The sequence below is a fragment of the Chionomys nivalis genome, chromosome 1 (genome assembly GCF_950005125.1).
Source record: "Chionomys nivalis chromosome 1, mChiNiv1.1, whole genome shotgun sequence".
NCBI lineage: Eukaryota > Metazoa > Chordata > Mammalia > Rodentia > Cricetidae > Chionomys > Chionomys nivalis.
This window is the reverse complement of record NC_080086.1, coordinates 21,949,977-21,964,593: the sequence shown is the minus strand read 5'-3', so window position 1 is coordinate 21,964,593 and position 14,617 is coordinate 21,949,977. Positions and strand designations below refer to the sequence as shown.

Below are 14,617 nucleotides of genomic sequence, written 5' to 3'. Positions count from 1 at the left end.
AAAAGTGTGTGAAGTTGCTCTAATTTAAAAGCATTTGCGCTATCAAAATCTAAAACATCTACAAATCTAAGTTCCCTTTATTTCCTTTGCAGTACACATTTCATTTACGGTACACATTTCCTGCAGGGTCCCTCTCCTAATTTGTAATTCCGTTCCCACAAGAAGCAGATTTTATGCTTTTTTAAATTTTATTTCAAAGGGGTGAAGACTTAGGATCATTAATCAGGCAACAAATCACGGACCAGCTGGGCAGAGCTATTTAAACCACGCCCACAGGCTTTTTTGGTCTGTTTTCAGAAGTCCATCTCATTCATCCGAGTGTCTTTGCTTCATCAAGACAAAGGTGGTGCATAGCCTTCATAAAAATGTCAACTGCGGAGTCCACCTCTCCGGGTCGCGTGGGAGAAAACCGTACGTATTTGATCAATCGTTAACTAAATTAAAGGGAGAAAAAGGGGAGCTTCAACAGGGGAGTGGAATCTTCCTCCCTTTAGCTTGCCACAGGCATCTCTCCAGATAGGCTAGGCAGCGGGTGGGGAACCCTGGGGTGGGTAGGAGCACAGCAGTGCAATTCCGTATTATTCTGTTTTGGCGAATGTTACTTAAACATGTTTGGGGAAGAGCAACCAACAACGAACTTGTTGAATCTGCGCTCTTTAAATTCCCGCCAGAGTGAGGCACAGAGTGCCTGTGTTGACTAAAGTAGCCAATGAGGCTGCCTCACTCACTGTGATTAAAAGAACTGTAGCCCTGTGTTGTGGGTATTAGGGTTGAAGAAGCTGCCCATCAGATTACATTTCCCCATAGTCTGAGAGACATTTACAGCCCCCTGGCCCAGCCATGCATACTTGATTGTGAGATACCTGCTATGGCAGGGAGAGATAAACAGCTCTTCTGAGTTCCTATAGCACAGTAGGTGTCCGGATTCCTAGAGGACTGGTTGGAGGAACCTGGGCATGCTCAGGCAAGTCGCTGCCATCCAGTGCCCCTAAAGTGCCCCTGCTCACACCTCCCCACTACCTTCTTTTCTGGGCTCCCACAGTGGACCCCCCTCCCCAAACCGATTGTGCTTTTTCATCCCTAACCTCCAGGCTGTCAGAAATTCTCCCCTTTCCTTAGGACACAGGTGTACTCCTTCAGGTCTTAAAGAATTCTGTGGCACCAGGGAACAATCTCTTTCCTACTTTACCTAGTGCTGCATCCCACGATTTTCAGTAGGTCGGGGATGGGAGACTGATCCCACCTCTAAATCCATCTTCTTTTTCAGGTTATGGTAAATGATGGGAAAAGGACATTGGAGATTGCTGTTTTAAAACCGTATCCTCTCATTTTGGAAAATGTTTCTATTTAATTCTTTAAATCTCTTTCCCTTTAACTTAAAACTTTTAAAATCCATTTTACGTGTATGTGTGTTTTGCCTGCTTGTCTGTGCACTTTGTGCATGCTTGGTGCCCACAGGGGTCAGAAGAAGGTGTTGAATCCCCTGGCCCTGGACTTAGGCAATTGTGAGCCACTGTGTGGGTGCTGGAAATGAACCGAGTCTTCTCTCTACAAGGGTAGCAAATGCTCTTCACTGCTGAGACATGACTATACCTCTACTTTAATATTTTTGTTTAGGAATAGAATATTTCTTGAAAAACAGAATTCACATTTATTGTTAGCTTAAAGGTCTAGTTAGTGACAGCCTCAGGAGATCAGGCTAAGTTCCTCTAGGTGGACAGGCCCCCGATGTGGTAAATACTAGTCTGGGAGGTGTGGGACAAACTGAAGAAGAAAGCCTTCTAACCAGGCCTCCCTTGAATACCTTGGCCCCATCCCGTGCCATCCAGTTCACATCTAAAGGACTCTTCCTCTGCACACACCCAGGCCCTTCCTTGTGGTAGAGCAGCAGGCATGTCCTCTGTTGTCCTGACTTTAAGAGTTGAGCCTAAGCACTTAGGGGCCACTAAGTCACATATTCCTCATGGTAACGAGCACCTGATGTGCTGAGGAACATTAAAAAGTAAAGTTTTCCTTCCTTCTCCAGACTTGTCTATGGGCTGAAAATGGCAGCCAAGTTCTCACGGCAGTGACCAGTCCATAAAGCAGCTGACTTAGGTGAAAGTTGGAGACCCAGCTCTCTTGAATTCTCTGCAGCTTCTCTGACAGTTTCACGTTCTCATTTCCTGTCTGCAGACCCAGCTCTCTCGAACTCACTGCAGCCTCTCTGATGCTTTCACCTCCTCTGGCTCCTCTGACCAGAAGAGAAAGCTCACGAACAATACTACTGTTTCTCAGGTATACCAAGTATTTCTGAAGGATTAGGGGCTAGATAAATTCCGTGAAGGCCTTAAGAGAGCCCATGACTAAGCAATAAAGATGGTGAACTACCAAGATGGCGGCTTCTTCTTCACTTTCCAGAACTGAGACAAAGCCTAGGGCTGCTTAAAACAAAGTCATGGGAAGCTTTTTCTCCTGCCAGTGGGGCCCCCTGCTGGTGAACCAGATCGAACAGCTCACAGCTCAATGTTTTATGATTCATCCATTAAAATGAACATACACGTTGCTTTATTATGGTGAATGTAAGTCCCAGTCTAAGCTCTCCATCTTTGGAGGACCTGTCCCTGTGCCCTCCTAGCTTTGACCCCTCCTTGGAGGAGGGTCAAGACAGCCTGCCAAAATCTTGACAACTCCAGCAGTCTACCTAAACTGCTTCCCCAGAACGTTCCCTCGTGGTCTCTTTTCCTTCCTCCTGGTAGTGACATTTGTGGCCTCTTGGTTCCCCCTCGGGAGCACCCCAGAGCGCAGGAATCCTATTAAATCCCATTAAACCTGGATATTATTTAATAACGTGATTTGGCTAATTGGGATTTTTGCGTTGGCAGAGAGATCACATTAGGAAAATTTCTTAAAGGTGAATATATTAAACTCCTCAGCTACTTTTAGAAGCACTGCACGTTATGGTGGGCTGTACTCATCCCACTGTGCCTTTTAACACCAGATCTGACACGGCTTTATTGAAAATATTGTCTACTTCCTCTCTACCTCCCCAAGAGATATTTGTACTTAATTGTATATTATTTTAAGTGTTGTAAAATGACGGGAGAGAGACCATGGTGGGCCAAGGGGCCTGGATGCAGGTAGGAGCCAAATACTCCATGCAGGCCGAGCTGGAAAGAAATCAATAGTTGGCAGAGCTTGTCTCTTAAAGAGATAGCAACTAAATACAGACTAGGTAGTGACACAACAGCCATTGGGACCTGGGCTGGCCGGGGTACTGCCTGGGTTCATCCTCCCAGATGACAGGGTCCAGCATAATGACTGAATCCTACCAGTAACACAGTATTACAATCAATACAGTCTCTGTGTGATTATTTTGGGTCTGGGAGGCCCAGAAATGAACAAGCAGTCTCTGACTACAAACACTGTTCACAAAAACCAGTACTTGGAACCTATCTACATTTATAGGTGAATAAATGGGGAAATTGTGATCCATACTCCTGTTGGGTATCTCTAGGTAGGGGCCCCATCCACACTCTGGTCTTACACCTCCCATTCCAGGCCCAGTCCCCTCAGAAAGCCTGCCACTCAGCAGCCCTGCCTCTAAGAGAGCCCATACGGTGGCTCACATACATACCCCTAACTCCTAATCCAGGGATCCAATACATATTTCAGAGGTCTCCTAACACTAGGCATGCATGTAGCACACATATATACATAAGTCCAAACAAAACAGTAACACACATGAAATGAATCTAAAACAATAGTTTATAAAGGACATAGAGACCCCTCCACCCCTCCCCAAACTTCCCCATTCCCACTTGCAGAGTCTTTATACCTCTGTCCCCAGCCCTTACACACTTACTTTTCCAGAATGCCAAAAAATGGATCCTTGAAGCAGAGACTTCACACTTGTCTTCTCTCACATTGTCTCAGCATTACATTCTGCTCTTCAGACAATGCTCTTCAGACAACAGCATGTCAGATACACTGCTGGTGAGATTCTAACACTGTATCCACAGCTCCACTGATACAGAAACAGTACTCTGAATTTAGAAGCCTGGAAACACACCACATAGTCAAATGTTATACAAAGAAGTTATGAAAAGCTGGCAGGAAACTTGTGGTGAAGTAAGAGGAGGAAGCTGGTTAGAGCAGTTGGAGTGATTGGTTCTTTTCTAAAGTTAGTCAGAAGGAGCAGTTTTTTTTGTGGCTCACTGCCCTAAGCTTGCTGATTAGTATAGGAATGTTTTGAGTCAGAAGCTTTGGGGACATTTCCCTTGGTAAAGTGGAATAAGAACTAGGCAAGTACAGGCTTGTGGTCCAACTTGTCTCTTTTGTAGAGAGGGTGTGTTTACCTTGTCATCAGCTTGGGGACATTTGAGTGATCGCAAATGTTCCGTTTTTTTTTTTTTTTTTTTTTTTTTTTTTTTTTTTTTTTTACACTGATCCTTAATACTGCTACAAATATGATCATAAAGATTTCTTTTTTTTTTCTTAAACCTTAAATGCAGGCTTTCCTTCCAGCATGGGGTATGTGGGTAGGATGGGGGCACATCACCATATTGTAGACTTCATGTACAAACAGCCTCATACTGGCTGCATAGGTTTGCCTCCCTGAGAAAGACTTTAGATTCACATCAGCATCTAATTCATCAACCTCCTGTTATTTAGTGATTTTTTTTTTTTTTTGCCCAAGACAAGTTCACCAACATCCTCCCCACTTTTTAAAGAATCCAATGACTTTACAATATTGAGTTTCGTGCTCGGGTCTACAGTTCATCTTGAGTCTTGTTTTCAGCAGACAGATACCAGGTTGTTTCAGTAGCACATACTGGAGCGATGCCACACTCTCCCTGTCTAAAAACTATATATCTCTGTTAAATATCTGTTGACGATGAGTGCCTGATATCATTTCTGGAGTCTTATTTTCTGCTATATTGTTCTGTCTACTTGTTTACTAGCACCAGGCTGTCTTTATTTCTGTTCTCATAAATCATGAGATGAGGCAGTATGATCTTTCTGAATTTGACCCTTCTTCAGAATAATTTTTGGATATTCTAGATTCTTTTTAGTTTTCTTAGTATTTTTTAAATCTTTATTTATTATGTATACAGAGCATTCTTTCCATGTATGCCTGCAGGCCAGAAGAGGGCACCAGATCCCATTACAGATGGTTGTGAGCCACCATATGTTTGCTGGGAATTGAACTCAAGACCTTTGCAAGAGCAGGCAATGCTCTTAACCTCTGAGCCATCTCTCCAGCCCATTCTCAGTATTTTTTAATAATTTGGTGCTATGTTTTTTTTTTTTTTTCTGAAGTCAATCACTTCCCCCTTCACCAGGTAGTGATACTGTGTTGCATATATAAACTAGTTCAGGAGTTGTTTACACATGAGCAATATTGAGTATTCCGTTTTATCATGTGAAGCCTTTACTTCTTATATTGTTCTGTTATTGAATAAAACTTGGGAGTCAGATAATGGGGTAAAACTCTTATTGATCAGAGAAGCAGTAGATAAGTGTCCAGTGACCTCTCTCTCTCCTTTCTAGATACAAAAGGGCTTGCAAACCTTTCTCAACCCCTTCCTACCACTTCCTATGTCTCTCTATTTGTATCCTGGGTCCTCCAAAACCTCTATGGCTAATTCTGGTCAGCTAGTCACTAGCTCTTCCCCTGATTCAATGTTAAACTTTATTGGCAGTCTTGGAGTGTGAGTGTGAGCAAATATCTCAGAACAATTATGTGTTTAGATCTGTCTTGATTTCTTTCCTTTTTTATGTTAAAATTTTCATGCATATGAGTGTTTTGCCTGCATAAATATCTGTGCATCACATGCATTCCAGTGCACACCAAGGTCAGGAAAGGATGTCAGATGCCAGAAACTGGAATTATAGATGGTTGTAGGCTACTATGTGGGTGCTGTAATCAAACCCAGGTCCTCTGCTAGAGCAACAAGTGCTCTTAACAACTGACCCAACAGTCTAGCCCTGTCCTGATTTCTTCATAACTTTAAATGTTGTTAATTATTGTGCTGATTATGAACCTTTTTTAGCTTTATAATTTTATGGTTTCTGTCATTACTGTAAATGGTGCTGTCTTAGACTTTAATTTCCATTTGACAAGAAAATACAACTGACTTTACCATGCATCTTGCATTTACATTGTATCTTGCAGCTTTGTAAATTCATATTTTATATTCAGTAGTCATTTATAGATTTGTCATAATTTTTATGCAGATAGAATTGCATCATCTGTGATGAGAAACCCTTCATCTGTTTTCAAGAAGTGTAAACCTTCTTTTATTTCTTTAAGAATCTTATGTATATGGTTGTTTTGCCTGCACGTTTGTTCTTAACATGAGTGCCTGGTACCTATAGAGGGCGATGAGTGCCCTGGAACTGGAGTTGGCACAGTTGTAAGCGACCTTGTGAGCACTGGGAATTGAACCTGTGTCCTGTGGAAGAGTCATTTTAAGTCCTGAGGAATTTTCCAGCTTCGTGACCCTATTTCTTTACCCTTGATGGACCTCCTGTGAAGTCATCCTGGAACAGAGAGCAGACATCCTACTCCTGCTCCTGATTGCTTGGAAAGCATAAATAACTGCACCCTTGGGAATGAAGCCGAGTGTTGTTGGATTTATTGCTTTGTTTTTAATTGATAACTTTTATAGGGTTCAGGGAGTTGCTCTAATTCCTATTTTAGCATTATTTTGCTGTGTATTGATATTTCTATTTTCCTCTTTTCTTAGTGTGTTAATAGGTCTATTTACACTGAGTTTTCCCTAATGTTTTCATTACTCCTAACCAGAGCACTTTCTGAAGAGAAATCCAGCTGACTGTTGTTGTTTTTCACTGTGATCCTCACTCCTTTAGGTTCCTGTCCTTTCATGATACAGCCTCAGTTCAGTAACCAGAAGACCCCTGGGAAGTTCTGTTTCTAGCATCTCTAGTCTTCTTTCTTCCATGGCCATCCTTTATGGACCAGGCCCTTCTTTGAAAGGCACTCTTTCAGATACTTGTAGGGGATTGTAAGTGGATGTTTGTGCTAATTTTCTTTAATTTTTCTTAAGAAATTCTCCAAGTTGGCATTCTTATATTAATATTTTTCAGGTAAAAAGCTCCAAGAAAAATGTCTCGGAATCATCTCCCCCGTGTCTCTTGCTAGGCTTTGCCTCCGCCATGCAGTGATCATCGTCCTCATTGGAGCTGTGATTGCACCTTTTGTTTTTTTGTTAGGTGAGTGACATTCTCCAGATCCTGCAGCATTCTGTCCACATCCACACTGTCAGTTATACTTACTGAGCCCTGAGAGCCCGGCACTGTGGGAAGGGCAGAGAGAAAACGCACGGGAAATTCTTGTTCTCTGGGAACTTAGGGTCTAGGCGGAAGATATAGTGAAGGAACAGCACAGGCTGTGGTGTGCACAGGAGGCCAGGCTCAGCATCCCTGGGAAGAGCACATTCAGCAACCTCTAGAGAGATATAGGAAACATGTTCACCTGGGAAAACTATTTGAGGCAGAGATCAAGGAGAGGAAAATTCAAAGGAAGAGCTAGGGGCAGTGAGGGCAGTGAAGAGTGGTATGCTTGGGGAGGTAGAAAACCCCCACAACCCATGGTTTATGTTACCATCTTCAACTATGGTGTGAAAATACTAAGTAGATTATTCCAGACACATGTGATCCCAAGCTTCTAGTTTTAGACTATTCTGAATAATGTGATAAAATCTTTACAACTTTCTTGCAATAGATGGAGTAAATAATTCATGATATTGTTTTATAAAATCAACGTTAGCCACGGCAATGAATAATACACAAGTCAAACAGGGAAACACATGCTTACAAGACTTATGCAGTGTAACCTAAACTGTTATGTATCTCTGAAAAGACTCAGATGAAACGAATTGACAGTTGTCCTCAGTGCCATTGCATTTGTTCCTTTCATTAAAGCCTCGTGGTACTGGGCATAAGAGCTGGGGACAGCTATACCAAATTGCCTTCCACTAAAAAATGTGTGTGGGTCGTTTCTAGTATTTAATATTTCTTAGCAATCACTTATTTCTAGGTTCACTAGCCCTTGAAAAGAGCCATGCATTTGTTCTTATCTGTTATTGGAAGAAAAAGGCAAATTTATGAAAGAAAAATGTTACTTTTTAACAAGTCCTGCATTTGGAAATTCTTACACACACACACACACACACACACACACACACACACACACACACATTACTCTATCGTGATAGACCCACCAATGAACACATCACACTGCTCCGTTAACATAGACACTCAAACGCTGGCCAAGTCCCAATTCCTGTATATCTCACTGAACTACCACACAGTTAGAAAAGACATCCTGAAGTCATAAAGCTTTGGTTATGGTTTAGACTTTCACTGTATTTGCGTTTTTATACACTTATCAGCCACAAATTGGCATAAAATACCAGGAAAGTTGAAAGTAGAAAAACAATGCTCTTTATAGCCCTATTATTGGCTTATGGACCCTTGCTGCATCCTGTCCTTCCTTGTCACCTTACATCACCCTTCCTTGTTCTCCTGTCTAAGTTTTACACCATGCCCACAATCACAGCTGTTCACACTACTCATCCCAGGCTGGGACAAGCATATGAGGGAGTGCATGGGGTCTCTTTCTTGCTGAGTTTGTGTGACTTCATTTAATATTTTACTTTGTAGATCCCCAACTTTTCTACAAGTTTCAATTTCTTTATGTCTGAATAACTTTCTGTTTTACACATGTACCACATTTCCATTATCTGTTCATCAGTTGATGGACATCTAGGTCAGATCCATTTTGCTGCTATTGTACATGGGGCAGCAGTAGACATGGATGTGCAAGTCTCTGTGTTATGATGTAGCGTTCTCTCACATATGCCCAGGAATGGCATAGCTGAGTCACAAAAGGTCTGTTTGTACTTTAAAGGAGTCTCAATACTGGATTTATCAGTTTATACTCCCACCAACAGTGAATAAGTCTCCCTATTTCTGCAGAGTTCTGACATCTGCAGTGAGATTTCTTGATAATTGCCATTCTGAAAGCTTCTAATGAGAGTCAGCATATATTCATATGGATTTAGTGTATACATGACATGATACCAGGAAGGCCTCAATCAAAGTTTTGGTATCAAAACTATTAGATCACGCCATGTTGTGCATGCTGGTATTTTGCCATATTCAAATCCAGAGAAGCGAGGCGTTTCCTCTATTTGGTTAGGATGTGATGCAGGATCATAGGAAAGGAACCTGTAGAATTCCAGCCATCAGGAAGAGTCCTAGTAGGATAATGACTATGATTTGTTTAGGGTATGGTGTCTTTAGTCCTTGCACCCAGGAGGCACAGCCAGGAATTCTGAAAGAAAGAGACCCCATGCACTCCCTCATATGCATGTCCCAGCCTATAATGTACAGTGTGATCATCTCTGAGTGTGAGCGTGGTGTAACATGTAGAAAGGAGAACAAGGAAGAGTGATGTAAGGTGACAAGGAAGGACAGGATGCAGAAAGGGCCCATAAGCAATGAATAGGGCTATAAAATGCATTCAGATAAGTATAGTTCACAGAGTGAGATCCAGGCAAGGAAGGGGGACATAGAGAGATTCTGTCTGCAAACTCAAAATACAAAAAAGACAAGCATATCCTTAGAGTCCTACATGAAGGTTCTTGATGGGAGACCACCATGCTAGGAGGAGTTCTTAGTGATCAGAAATGAAAGCTACAGTCAAACACACACCTCACAGTGGAGAGTGAATGCTTAGCCAAATAGATGAGACACAGAAATGTTTATTTATGATATGTATTTGCATTGTGTATATTTTAGTGAGAAAAATAACCCCGGCCATTGTGAGCCCTGAAGCTGGGAATGTTACCTGCCCAAGAGACTGGATTACATATGGAAGTAAATGTTTTTATTTTTCTGAGGACACAAGTAACTGGACATCCAGCCAGACCTCCTGCATGGAGCTGGAGGCTAATCTAACTCAAGTTGACAGTCCGGAGGAGCTGGTAAGAATGGATCGGGAGTTGGTTTGTTGTTTGCTCATGTGGAATATGTATTGCCTTGAGATAGAGAGCTTAAAGCTGAAACATGAGGAAGGTTCCACCCTAGGCACTGGGCACATGGGGTACATGTTAGCATGTGCCATTTGTGATGGTAGGTAACACATCTGACTGTAGCACTGAGACATTCCAAAGATATTCTCTCCTATATTGCTAATAGTCAATGTGCAAGGCCAAACATACATTTGAGAATCATGGTGGTCATACAGGTCTTTGTCTGAGCTGGCAGGTGTTGCAAACTTAAGGTGACAACTGTTAATAACTGTAATTACAGACTTAACAAGGGACTTTTACAGCCCCAGAGAAATGGGTAGCTGTCAGTTTACTATGGTTTATGACAGGAAAATGCATTCACTGAGAACTGAGGGTTATTTCGGCTCTAAAGTTCCTGGCCCTCAGTTCAAACCTGCTACCATCCCAAGAGGAGGCTGTAGGACAGAGACTCAAGGCTCACCTGAAACTGAGAGACACATGTATTTGCTTTCTGTGTTTTTGACAGGATTTCCTATATAGAAAAAATGGGTATTCTCCTGCCTGGATCGGACTGCACAGAGAGTCATCAGAGCAGCCTTGGATGTGGACAGACAACACTGAATATAAAAACTTGTATGTTTTCAGAAAGCTTTTTCTTTTACTGTGTTCAAGTGTTGTGATTGTGTGAGTTGTTGTGTAAGGTGAAAGGCTGAGTCATGTGAAGAGAAATGAACTAGAAAGGGAGAAACCCTTGGGCTGGAGGTGTGCCTTGGGTCTGGTTGTGTTACATGGAGTCCCCAGTATCCACATCCCAGCAAATTCACATCTGTCAGAGTCACCTAGTGTTGTTTCACTCCAAATCTTTATCCTGATGATGACATCTGGGGTAGATGCTGTCTGCTCTCAGCACTTGGAAATCTCTCCCTGCTGATAACTGCCCTTGTGGGATGCAGCCAGAACTGCTGATGGCCACTAAGGGGTCTGAAACCCCAGGAAGCCACTGCAGAACTGCTGGACAGAACTTGTCAGACAGCTGTGTGCACAGCTGCTTCTGTCACTGAAGCAGAGACTCCATGGGTTTTGGGAACCTTCTCTAAAGTGTCATCATCAAAGGGCACCCAGGACAGCACTTGGATGTGAGCATAGCCATTTTGAACAGACCCATTTCACTGGAACAGTGAATGTCCATTATTAAAGACCTTTAGAGATTACTAAGTGCATTTTCTCCCCCTTTCATACATGTGAGAAATTCTTCAAGATAGAATTGAAAACCCCCCTTGCAATGCTACCCATGGCTGAATGAAGTTCATGTGAACATGGCAGAGAGCAGCAGTCAAATGCTTTGTACACACAGTACAGGGTCCAACATGGATAAGTGACAAAGGTATGGTCTCCAAATGGAACCCTGAGAATAGAAAAGTCACTGGGTGTAACACTAGTGCTGGTTGTTCCTCATGGCCTCTGCCTTTCTGTGATTTGTGCTATAAACAGGCAGTGGACACGAGTGAGATATCATTGCTGGGGGGAATGCAGTGGCCGACTCTGCAGAAATTTTGTTTGTTTTTTGTTTTAGGGTTCTCATCCGAGGAAATGGAAACCATGCCTACCTGAGTGACAGAGGGATCAGCAGTGGCAGGGACTACATACATAGGAGGTGGATTTGTAGCAAACCCAACAACCATACTTATTAGATCCACAGCTTGTGTAGAGAGTGTGTCAAAGTAATCATGAGAGATCTGTAATATGTCATCTACAGTTACAGCATTATTTTTTTATCTTATATAAATATCACAAGCAATTCATATTCTGTGGTGACATTATTGGTGAAAATTATCACAGACGACTGTACTTACAGCTACTTGGGAGTTGTAAAAGGAGCTGCGGGCTGCGTTCCTGCCGCCCCAGCTCCTGGTCACCTTGCTAGCTTATGCCCCAAAATAACAACACACAAACTCTATTCATTTAAACACTGCTTGGCCCATTTCTATTCATGTATGTAGCACCCCAAGGTGTGGTTACCAGGAAATTTCTAACCTACGTCCATCCTGGGTCGGAGCTTCATCGCATCTGCCCCAGAGAGCAGGGCTAAGGCGTCTGAGCTCACTTCCTCTTCCTCCCAGCATTTTGTTCTGTTTACTCCACCCACCTATGTTCTAACCTATGAGGGTCAAGCAGTTTCTTTATTTTTTAACCAATGACCTTCCTCCATCAGGGAGAGTATGGGTGATTCTAAATTAAATAAGTGTTTTGCTATGGGTTGGCCATATGAATTACAATCACATCAGTATTAGTGACCCCCACTTTTATGGCCAGACAATGAAATTTTTTCATTAACTTTTCCTTTGAATGACAGGTACTTTTAAAAATGAAGGGAGGAAAACAATCAAAAACAAAAATAAAAAATAAATAAAAAAAATGAAGAGAGGAGCTGGGCAGTGGTGGCAGATGCTTTTAATCCCAGCACTTGGGAGGCAGAGGCAGGTGGATTGCTGTGAGTTTGAGGCCAGCCTGGTCTAAAGAACAAGTGCCAGGACAGGCTCCAAAGCTACACACAGAAACCCTTTCTCAATCCCCCCTCAAAACAAACGAACAAACAGTGACAGGATTGAGTCAAGATGGGTGAAACACAGGGCTCCTGCAGAGGGCTAGAGGGAGACAGAGGAGTGGAGTCTCTCCTGCACTCTCTCCCCACAGCCCTGGGAATCCTGCAGCAGGCTGCATCACAGGTCTGCAGTCACCAAGGAGGAGCCTCAGACCTGGGTGCAACAGCTGCTGCAACCCAAGCCAGAGCTGGAGTGAGGCCCTGCTGTTTTTAAAAAGTCAGGGAAGAGTGGCAGAAAGAATGGCTCTATCTCCAGTAAATGTGCCTTGGCATGTATGTAATTTCTGTTATCAGAACCTTTTAAAAAATATTTGAAGATTGATTTAAGATGGTGACTCGTAGGGTGGGTTTTTCTTTCTTTTTTCTTCTAAACCTGGAATCTCCACTGCTGTGCAGCTGCCTTCAGCATACCTAAATTGCCTTCATTGGGGGCACAGAGATGTGCAGAGACCTGGAGCTCCAGTGGATTCTGCCCCCAGATACCCTGCCCATCGGAAAGATCCCCTTGTCTCTGGGCAACAAGAGCATATCCCAGACCGGTGCTAGTGATAGTGTAAGATCACCCTGTCTCTGAGAAACATCAGTATGTCTGTAATGGAGACCTTTTATTTTCTTGATTGGACCTCAAAAAACCTAACACTGGCAGGATGGTAAATAGCGGCCTGGATCTCTCACAGGCTCTGCCCCCTAATGCACCCCCATGACCAGCCTGCCTCTGAGGAATGGTGGGATGCCCAAGGAGAGTAGTGTATTTTCTGGTTTGGGCCATCTCAAAAAACCTCCATGGTGTGTGCTGCCACCATATGCCATGTTGCTGTACATGGTGCATGCTACGGCTGCAGCTGTACTGGTTCTGTCTACCTCTACAGGTTGTGTGGAGGCCCAAAAATGTGAGCCTGTTTCCACCTTGTCTGATGGTTAGAGAGTTGTAGGTTGCTCAAAGTAGCTGCCAAGCATATTTGCATGTTCCAACTCAGCATGTGATTACTTAATTGTTTTGACATTAAGATAGCCCAGACAAGTAGGTCCATTCAATCCTGACAGGTGGGCAGGATATGCAAATGTACTTCTGCTCCTTCTTTTATAACTATGAGGTCACCTGGGCAGTTGCTGTCTTCAGGATTCATGGTGTAAGGCAGCTTCACTGCTTAAACAACAAAATGCTAATGATTTGATGTCTCAAAGTGTTAAAGGAATTAACTGTTTGAGTTGTCCTTTCTATCAGGTATACAAAGTTTTTCGTTACATTCTCTCTCCACCTCCCTACCCCCATTTTATTGGGTATAAAAACTTTGGGAAAAATAAATGTGGGTTATTTCAGTATTCACTGATATACCCTCCTGTACTTTTCTATGGCTTCTGAATTATTATTTTTCATGTGTCTTCATATTCTTATATTTCGAACCCCCATGCCCCTACCCTGGCAAGAGGTATTTTTGTCGAAGCTGGACCATGACAAATCTGTGTTGATACCCATGGACCATGCTGTTTCTGGAGACCATATGGGTGTTCTTGGTCTGTGCACGGCTATGTTGATATTAGTGGTCTGTGCTGTCCCCTGAGGCCATGTTAGTGTCTGTAGACTGAGATGCTGCTAGGGGCCATTGGATACCATGACTCCTGTTACCACCAGGGACTCTGTGGGCTTCTGTGCTCTGTGCTACCACTGGAGGCCATGCTGATGTTCATGGCTTTGGCCATGGTCTGTACTGCCTCTTCAAGCCTTGTTAACATCCCTTGCCCACAATGCCACCAGAGGCCATGCAAGATTATCTCATTTAGGAAAATAGCATTTTTTAGTGTTCTGCTCTTAGTTCATTTAGCATCCCCTCTTTTTTTCAATCCACTTTATTTCAGATAAACAGCATGACCCTTTCTAAAATAAATGATTCCTTCCTCATATTGAAATTAGTTTGCATTTAGCATTTTTAATAATCTTATTTACAGTACAGGTTAATCTCAGAGATTGGAGGAGAAAGATCACTGACCCAAA

At 42.8% G+C, this 14,617-nt stretch overlaps 1 protein-coding gene across 1 annotated transcript; it reads left to right on the top strand.

Annotated features, from left to right (window-relative positions):
• Nucleotides 1-304: 304 nt before the first annotated feature.
• LOC130885263 (C-type lectin domain family 2 member E-like) lies at nt 305-11,818 on the top strand. Its single transcript, XM_057786709.1, has 5 exons — nt 305-411; nt 7,093-7,218; nt 9,811-9,995; nt 10,549-10,655; nt 11,596-11,818. Exons 1-5 carry the CDS (start codon nt 366-368, stop codon nt 11,711-11,713), a joined length of 582 nt encoding a protein of 193 aa, XP_057642692.1. The 5' UTR covers nt 305-365; the 3' UTR covers nt 11,714-11,818.
• Nucleotides 11,819-14,617: the final 2,799 nt, after the last annotated feature.

What these genes read in the sequence shown, in the direction of transcription:
- LOC130885263 (XM_057786709.1), top strand. Translation starts at nt 366, where the DNA reads ATGTCAACTGCGGAGTCCACCTCTCCGGGTCGCGTGGGAGAAAACC. An exon ending in ACCTTTTGTTTTTTTGTTAG is followed by an intron (nt 7,219 to 9,810) that starts GTGAGTGACATT and finishes TGTATATTTTAG; the next exon opens with TGAGAAAAATAACCCCGGCC. An exon ending in TTGACAGTCCGGAGGAGCTG is followed by an intron (nt 9,996 to 10,548) that starts GTAAGAATGGAT and finishes TGTTTTTGACAG; the next exon opens with GATTTCCTATATAGAAAAAA.